This window comes from Monodelphis domestica, chromosome 7 (assembly GCF_027887165.1).
Source record: "Monodelphis domestica isolate mMonDom1 chromosome 7, mMonDom1.pri, whole genome shotgun sequence".
NCBI classification, from domain to species: domain Eukaryota; kingdom Metazoa; phylum Chordata; class Mammalia; order Didelphimorphia; family Didelphidae; genus Monodelphis; species Monodelphis domestica.
The window spans coordinates 6,293,565-6,302,523 of NC_077233.1; the positions used below are offsets into that span (position 1 = coordinate 6,293,565).

Consider the following 8,959-nt stretch of genomic DNA (forward strand, 5'->3'; position numbering starts at 1 on the left):
TTCCGTGTGGATCTGCGGCGATGAATCAAACATAAAAAGGACTCGCTGCCGTTGTTTTCAACAACAGGGAGGAATATGTCAGCCAGTCATTGGCTCCCCTCTCCGGTTCCCCCCGCGCAGAGAGCGAGCTCCAAACCACATGGGCCCGGCGAGGGTCTGTGATCGTTTAGAGCCGGGAGGGGCTCTTGCATGTCGGCCGCTCCATCCGCGAGCGACTTCATAGGCAGCGGCTTCCGTATGGTTCACATTTCTGGTGCTGACCTTTCCTAATGAGCAGCCTTTGATCCCAGATCAAATGCTGGAATCCATCTTCCCTGCCCTCGCTCAGGGCCCCACTCCGAGGCTCGCCTCTCTCCCACCTTGGCCTCAGCGAGCCGCCCTGCGATTGGCCTCGGCGTCATTTATCACCTTCTCTGTTCAGCGGCTTTTCAGGCCGCCCATGACCCTCTCATGTAGGAGAAGTAACTTCCATTCAAACGTGGCTCCCAATAGGGACTCCAGAGGAATTCGCGGCACCTTTAAAGCCTCCACCATGCCCAGAGGGCTGTGGTCAGTTGAAACACACCGAGGCTGCCCAGGCAGGGGAGGGAAGTGAACAGGACAAATGTTAAAAGTGTGTAAAACATTCTCTTTGCTGGAAATGCATTTCCATCAGCTTCCTCGAAATGAAGAAAAAACAGTCTGGCCTATCAGCACCTGGTACCCTCCTCAGCCTACCTTGTATTTATTAGCACCATTTCTTCTGTCTAAGCTAACGCGTGTCCTTGTTTTCTTCCCGCCCCGCCTCTGGACGTGTCCCTATCCCAAGCACTCAGCGCGACGCCATCCACGAGCACTTATTGCATCCATATGATAATACAGACACAATACATGGACAGACAGAAATTCTCTCTGGCGGTCGGTTTCCTAGTTTGACGTGTGTGTGTGTGTGATCAGTAATTTCATCATCATGGGGAAATCCTGGTGTGGAAATTCCTTCCACACATCTGGACTGGCGCCTCTCCATCTCTCTGCTCCTTGAGAATAGGGCCTGCTCCATTCTCGTCTCCATCGATAATTCAATTGACAAACATTTATGCTGCACGTACTAGGTAGCAAGCCCTGTATTGCCCAAGGGGATGGCTATTCATTGGGGCTTGTTGGCGGATGGATGATCAACAAAGAGAGTTGCTGGAGGACTGAACAGACACCTCTATGATCACAGAATTATTATATGTCAGAGTCATGATTTGAACCCAGGACTTCCTGCCTCCAAAGCCAGCCTTCTAGACACTATTTGGTGCCGATACAGAGAATATAGAAAACACATGGCTCTTTAAATGAATTGAGAGACTATCTAGCCCAATGGCAGAACACCTAGCCAAGTCTCCAAACTCTGGAAGACATATCTATGTAAATAAATATCCAAAATGAAATAGCTTGGAAATGATTTCCCCAAAGACCTCATTTGGGGAGCTGCATCGGTGGAAGCAGCATTGTTTTATGAGACTGTAATTGTGACCTTAAAATAATAACCAAAATATGTAGGACAGAAGTGAATACTCATCAGAAGGTCAGGCTGCAGTTTTATTAAAATCCCTGGTAGAAAGAGTGCTGGCCTGGGAGGCAGAACCCCCAAATGAGGCTGCGTCCCAGCTTGGTCCTTCATGGACAGGTTCCTGGAAGTCTCTGAGCCTGGGTCTCCTCGGGACAATAAAGGGAGCAGAGAACTGGAAACAATGGAGATGCCGCTGAATGAGGACGGGCTTGAGGACTCGCGGGGCGAGGATGTGACCAATATTATGAGGCCAACAGAAAGAATCAATATGGAGGACCCCAAGAAGACGAGGGGGACCAGAGCCAACAAAACAAGCCCAACAAAAAGTGCAGCACAAACAAGATACGGATGGCGTGGAAGGATGTGACCCAAAAGTGACCCGGCTGGACCCCAGGAAAAGAGAAGAGAGCCACCTTTCTCCTCTCCGTGCAGGGGGGTGGGCACACGCATTGTATTGGTCATGTGTTGGTTTTGATGGCCTCAGGGGCCTTTCCCCTTCATGTTGATTCTTTACCGCAGGGGATAGCGCCTGAGCAGTGAGAAGAGTTGGGAAATGGGTGATGGGAAGGCAGAAGAGCGCAATAAAAGTCCAAGAGTAAGAAGGTTGCTTTGACCCAACTGGAGGGGTCAAAGATGGGTTCTGGGAGGGGGCAGCACTGGAGCTGGGCTGGAGAGGTTAACCGAGGCACGTCCCAACACAGAGCTTGGAGAGAGCCACTGAAGTGTATGAGACACGCGGAAGAGTCCAGACCTCGCTGCAGAGAGAATCCGGGCCACGTCGTCACTGAAATACCTGGCAAGTTATGGAGGTCCAACAGGCCCTCCACAATGCAGAACTGGCATCTGAGAGGCATGTTTAGGGCAGATCAATCGCTCGCTAATCTGGGGGGGGGGGGGACCGATAGGCCAATGGAGCCTAAGGCACGCATCGGGAAAGAGAGATGAAGACGAGAGCGAGGGCGGGGAGGGGGTCTGCTTGGCTGTTTGGCTTAAGGAGGTGGAGCTTTGAAGAGGGCGCCACTTCTTCAGCCAAAGGCCTGGGAAGGATGGAGCCCCCAGAGCTGTCAAACCGAGTATACCTTTGACCCCGCCGTCCCACTATTAGGTTTGAGGTGATCCGGAAACAGAGAAGTATTTCTAGCAGCAATCAGGAACCAGAGGGAGGGGAGGCCGTTGCTGCGGAATGGCTAAGCCCGCATTATCGCGATGGAACTCCGCTGCCCCGAGAAAGGAGGACGAGCAGCGGAAAGCCCTAGGCACAAGGGCAGTAAAGCAAGCAGCACCAAGAGCAGCAAACACACCACAGAGACATCGTTTGCAGAAGCCCATCTCCGGAGAAGAACGCCTCGAGGCGAGCAAGAATCCTTCTGCGTTTGCATCCCTCTTTTTGTCAAATGACGGAGTGGGGGAGAGAGTCCGGTTGTGAGCGCGGAGGGCTCTTCCTCAGCCAGCAGGGAAGAAGAGGGCTGGGGCTGGGGCTGGCGCTGGGCACAAGGTCAGCAGCTCCCTGGTGGTCATGTGCTCAGGGCCCATCTGGGTTCACTTTCAGCCATCATTCCTTGACCTCATCCCAATATGGGAGGGATCATGGGTTAAAAGTGATTCTGGAAAGGGGGGTGTCTAGGGTGCCCGGTCAGGTTGGGCTTGTGCCAGGACGTGAGAGGTGAGGTGTCTGGCAAACAATGATAATGGAGATCAGCAGAGTTCTCACCATAACCCAGGCCAGTGGGTGGTTTGGTTTGGTTTTTATAGCCTCTTATCTGAATCATTCCTCTACCCAAAGCAAAAGAGGACTAGATGGACTCAGGAGACCTGGGTTCGAATCCCACCTCTACTAGTTAGTAGCTTAAAAGTGGCCCGTGGCTCTTAGTCTCCATTCCTTCATCCATAAAACTGATGAAAATAAAAGTGGTGCTGCCTAACTCATAAGGCCCTTGGATGGCTCATCTGAGAGAAGAATGCACAGGATTTCGAATGTTCCCAACACGGAAGCTGTGACCCCTTGGCTCCCCCTTGTTTGTGGACAGGCTGCTTACCCTGATCCCTCAGGGAAGGCTTGGAACCATTTGGGCTCTTGGCTCTCCAGGGTCTTCCATAAAAAGGTGCTAAGATGTTGATTGAATTGATGATTGAGTGGTTACAGGCGGAGCCAAAGGCTTCCTCTAAACCAAGCATCCACAAGCATTCTGCAGGGCTCCCTAACCCTGAGCGACAGGAAAGGGCCACCCTCCTACACAAAGCACCAACACAGCAGCTAGAGGTGCCCCGGGGGAGAAAGTGCCAGCGGGGGGCCCAGAAGGCTCCCTCAGAAGCCAGTGCCTGCATGGACTCCCGAAGGCCCCAAAGCGGACAGGTCGGTACAGGAGGGGGATTTCACCCATCTAGTTCCAAGTCAACGCATTGGCCTTCTAGCCCAGCCCAGGGGCCAGGAAGGGATCCTCAACGTTCACAAACTCCATTTGAGCCACTTTTCCTCCTGCAATGGGGCCATTCTTACCTTGCACATGGTCACAAAGTGCTGGTCATTCCCGGCTCCAACCACAAGATAGCCGTCCTTGGTTCGAAAAGCCTGAAAAACAGAGAGATGGGATTCACCCACCCCGGGAGCCTGGGATCTTCAATCTCTCTCACTCCCCACGTCCGTTCCGGCCACGTCCTGACATTTCTGCCCTTGCCACATTTCTCATCCACCTGCCTTGTCTCCTCCTGCCTACACTACGGCAGGAGCCATTGGGGGGGTCTGCCTGCTCCGCCATGCCATTCCCCACCCAATTACCAAAGCGATTTTCCCAAGGCATAGGCTTGGCCATGTCCCTTCCCTACCCAGTAAACTTCCCTGAGGCTCAGAACCTAATAGAAAGTCCTCTTTGGCTTTTTAGGCCCTTCAGAATATGGTCTATCTCTTCAGCCTTCCACCCCACGGGCCTCCATACGCAGCTCTCCAGGGCCTGGAATGCTCTCCCTCCCTGCTTCAGCCTCCCAACTTCCCAGGCCTACCCACTTCAGATCCAAACTTCTACAAAAGTCCTTTGCCCCCTCCCCCAGGTCTTCACCTGAACCCTAGATGCATCTACTTCCCAGGGCTGGTGTGAAGATCAAAGATCAGATTGGTTAAGAGCTTAGCCCGGGGCCAGCACACAGGAGCCACTGAATCATTTCTTCCTTCCTTCTCTGCCACAGCCGGGGCTTTTTACCTCCACTTTACCTTTACAGATCATAACATTTATATATGATCCCCAGAGAGATACATAGTTTGCATTAGACTATGAGCTCCTTAAGGGCAGAAACAGTTTTTTCCTTTCACCCAGACTTTGGAACAGTGACCTTGTACACAAAAAGATCTTCAGAAATCCTTGATCATTTATTGACCCACTTATTAGAGGTGAAAGAGATATAAGAAACCACTTATTCAAATACACTGAGGTCAGGGCAGCTAGGAGGTACAGTGGGAAGAGGACTGGTCTTGGCATCAGGAAGACCTGAGTTCAAATCCAGTCTAAACACTTACTAGCTGTGCAAGACTGCACAAGTCACTTAACCCTGTTGGCCTCAAAAATAAACAAACAAACAAACAAACAAACAAATAAATAAATGAATAAATGAATGAATGAATAAATAAATGAATGAATGAATAAATGAATAAATAAATAAGTGAAATGCACAGAGATGGGAAATAATGTCACCTATGAACAAAAGCTCATTGGAATTATCAGTATAATGTGTCATGCTTTCATTCAAAGATTCAGCATCACCAGTAAAGGGCGAGGGCACTTGGACAATTTCCAGAGAGTGGCGTGCCAAGAATTCCTCTATCCTTCTCGATATATCGGGTGGGGTCTTTCCTGAAAGCTTAATCTCTTCAGGCTCTTGCTCCTCACATTTCCTGGGACAGCCCAAATCTACTCTCCTTTGCTCACAGAGAGAAGCTTCCCCTTTCCAGTGTTCATGGACATAAAGAACAACTCTGTCCCCTGTGCTTTTGAGTCGATCATCTCCAAGGAGTCGATCCATTACCATGCTTGAAAATGGGTTTGTAGAGTCTGGGAAGAGTTAACCTACATGAGCAGATAGGGCCATAGCCACCGAGGGATGAAGCCACTTTAGGAGGGATGCAGTATTGTTTTTGCTTATAAACTGGATAGTGAAAGAGCTGCTAGTTATTAAAATTAGAAGAATTATCAGAAAGTTCAAAACTAGATGGATAGAACAATGCAAAATGCTAACAGGTAACTTTATGATCAAATACAAAATTTAAAAGTTTACTTCCACCATGTGATTGACCTATGAAACAAGCAAAGATGTATAGGCTCACTTTATCTCAAAATTCCTAAGTAAAGACATGGTGAAAGACACCCAGGGGTGGAGGTAGAAGGTCATTTTTTATGCTAGGTTTTTTCCATTTCTCTTAACGTCAAATATCTTAAAACTTTTTTAAACATGAGCCCACCATACTCGAAGCAACAACAGAATTTCCATTTCTGACCACATAGTTGTTGACATACAAAATGGTGGTGGCGGACTTTAGCAGCAGAATCACAAATAGGAATGTTTTCCCAAGAAAAGACATATTTCTAATTATAAAGTGAAATTTCACCCACTACATTTCACTGGAGGAAGTTTGGTTATTTTCATCTGCAAATGAGAAAAGGCAGGAGTCCACAGACCCTCATGCTTGCACACCCAAGGTAGTATTTCTTTGATGTAATCTATCTGGCTTTTCCCCCTGCTTTTGACCCAATCTAAAAAAAAAAAAAAGCCTGGGCAAATTAGTCAGATCTATGCCACATGATGATTTTGGGATATATCAAAGCTTGCAACTAGGAGGCTGTCTTTCTCCTCATTAAAGAATTATCCAGGGGGCAGCTGGGTAGCTCAGTGGATTGAGAACCAGGCCTAGAGACGGGAGGTCCTAGGTTCAAATCTGGCCTCAGATACTTCCTAGTTGGGTGACCCTGGGCAAGTCACTTGACCCCCATTGCCTAGCCTTTACCACTCTTCTGCCTTGGAGCCAATACACAGTATTGACTCCAAGACGGAAGGTAAGGGTTTAAAAAAAAAAAAGAATTATCCATCTAGAACTGGGAAGGACCTTAGAGATGATCTGGTCAAATCTCTCATTTTATAGATGAGGAAAGGGAGGCTCAGAAAAGCAAAACCACTTGCCCAAGGTCAAATAAAACATATCAGAAGCAGTATCACACACTCCAGTTTGCAGGAACTTACCCAGAAGCTTTTAAAGTCCTGTTGTCATTGGTTCCAGAGTCCTTCAACAGAACACTGTGGCAAGGAATACATTAGACAGACAGACAGGTGGGCAAGTGAATGGATGGATGGGTGGGTGGGTGGATAGATGGATGGACAGATGGACAGATGGATAGATGGATAGATAGGTAGGTAGGTAGGTAGGTAGGTAGGTAGGTAGGTAGGTAGGTAGGTAGGTAGGTAGGTAGGTGGATGGATGGATGGATGGATGGATGGATGGATGGATGGATGGATGGATGGGGAAAAGAAAAGGCATATTTGATAGCTTGCTGAAATGTGGTTTCTTTTATTTCTATCAGAATGGAAGTTAATGTTATGATAATTTATTTCTGGAGGTCAAGATTGTATAAGGAATTTTTCAATAATGGCCCTGTCGATAAAGCTGGGAGCACATAAGAAATATAAGAATAACAAGAAACTGAGAAAAGGTGGAGCCTAGACATCTTCAAATGCCTCAGTGGTCAGGGCCCTTGTGCAGGCCCTTGGAAAAACCAGAAATTCCAGGTATTCTGGCCTCAGGTGGCTTTTCTGAGTAAATATGAAGTCCTTTCTTTGTTGCAAAGCTTTTGGATGCATAAGTTGAGTCTCAGTTTTCTCCAGATCATGAATCACTCAACCTAGGACTTGACACCTTGGGGGGTAAAGTTTGTTTCTTGAGAACACTGTTACTCAAGTGCTGGTTAATTGAGGCTTTTCTCTAACCCATCAATTTGGAATGATTGAGAAAATGGGCAGAATTAAGAGAAAATCATAACTGTAGGAGATTTCAAACAAATATTTTGTGACTTACAAGTATGTGTGGCCTAAAAATGCAACACGACCTAATGATGAGAATGATGGAATGGTAAGATACAAACTGATATTGCTTTACCAAAGTTCTCAAAATCCGTCACATATCTCGTTTTAGTATCATAACACTGTGGTGAAGTAGGTCCTATCGATATTATTGTCCCCATTTTACCACCAAGAAAGCTGAGCTTCAAAGCAGAGAGAGGTTGCCTATGGTCCATGTCAGATTTGGGAATGGAACCGAGATCAGGTCCCGTGAGCCAAGCTAGGTCCAGCCCTGGAACTACTTGTCCTTCTCCCTTTAGCCTCGGAATTTCTCGTTGGACTGACTGCAGGCTCCTTAAGAGCCAGACTGCTTTTTTCTTTCTGTTTCCCCTATGCTTGGCATACGGTAAACATTTCATGAAGGCTTCCATCCCAGCGGAATGCATGTAAATTGATCTTTATTCACGTCTTAAAAAGTGTTTTGAGAATTGGACCAGGTATCAGATTCCTAAAAAAGAAATCCTATTTGCCAAAATAAAAATGGGCAGGGCCAAAGCCGTCCTCTCCCCAGCCTAATTTAACACTGTTCACTTAGCAAGAGGTTTCACCCAAGGCAAAGCAGAAAGTCTCTAGTCCAGCCGAACTCTGAACAGATCCAAATGAAGCTGCTGGCCACCTCCTTCATCGCTGGAATCTCTCCTTGACCTTCCATCCTTCCATCACGGAGCAGGCAGCCTAGGGCCAGGGATGGCTGTCCAAGCTGGGGGTCCTTGAGTGTCTCTGCTAAAGGAGCTGGGTTCCCCCAGCACCTCTCTGAAGCCTTCAGCTCAAAGATAAAAGCCTCTCAAAGTCATTTCGAAACCATTTAAATATTAATTGAGGCTTCTACCACTGGGAGAGCAGTAGTGAGCGCTGAAGTGAAGCAGACAGAGGCACCTTTGTTCCAGGGGCAGAGGCAGGGGAAGGAGGAGGTGCCCACCTGGCTTGTTTCCCTATCATCTCTCTACCCAGCCATCCTGCTCTCATCTCCATTTGATTCAAACGAGGCACGCTCTGCTGAGGGGGGATGCTCAAGCAATTTCCCATTGGCTTTTTTTCCCCACTAATTACTTTAACGAGCACTTTCCAATTACCTCCTTGGCTTTTAGAGCCTCTCGGCTTGTGTATTCTTGCTCAAACTTTGATTTTGGCACACACCATTGTTCACACTTCTGAGGTCTTTTTTCTTTTTCTCCTTTTTTTTTTAAAATCAACTCTGACAAGCTTTCGGGAAAGGCTTTCTTCTTCCCCCGAAGTCTAACCCCACTTAGCTGAAAGTTGCTATTGGCCTGACCTCCATCACCTCCCGCCATCTTTCTCAAAGTCAGTCCTGGAGCCTGGGGATTG

The 8,959-nt window shown here is 47.8% G+C and overlaps 1 protein-coding gene across 5 annotated transcripts in view; it reads right to left on the reverse strand.

Moving 5' to 3' along the window:
- SUGCT (succinyl-CoA:glutarate-CoA transferase) overlaps positions 1–8,959 on the reverse strand; it is a 488,805-nt gene that overhangs the window by 362,712 nt on the left and 117,134 nt on the right. For all 5 annotated transcript variants that reach the window (XM_007500632.2, XM_056804130.1, XM_056804128.1 and 2 more), the window contains exon 9: positions 4,035–4,106. In XM_007500632.2, coding sequence (XP_007500694.2) covers positions 4,035–4,106 — 72 coding nt within the window. The remainder of the gene's footprint in view (positions 1–4,034; positions 4,107–8,959) is intronic.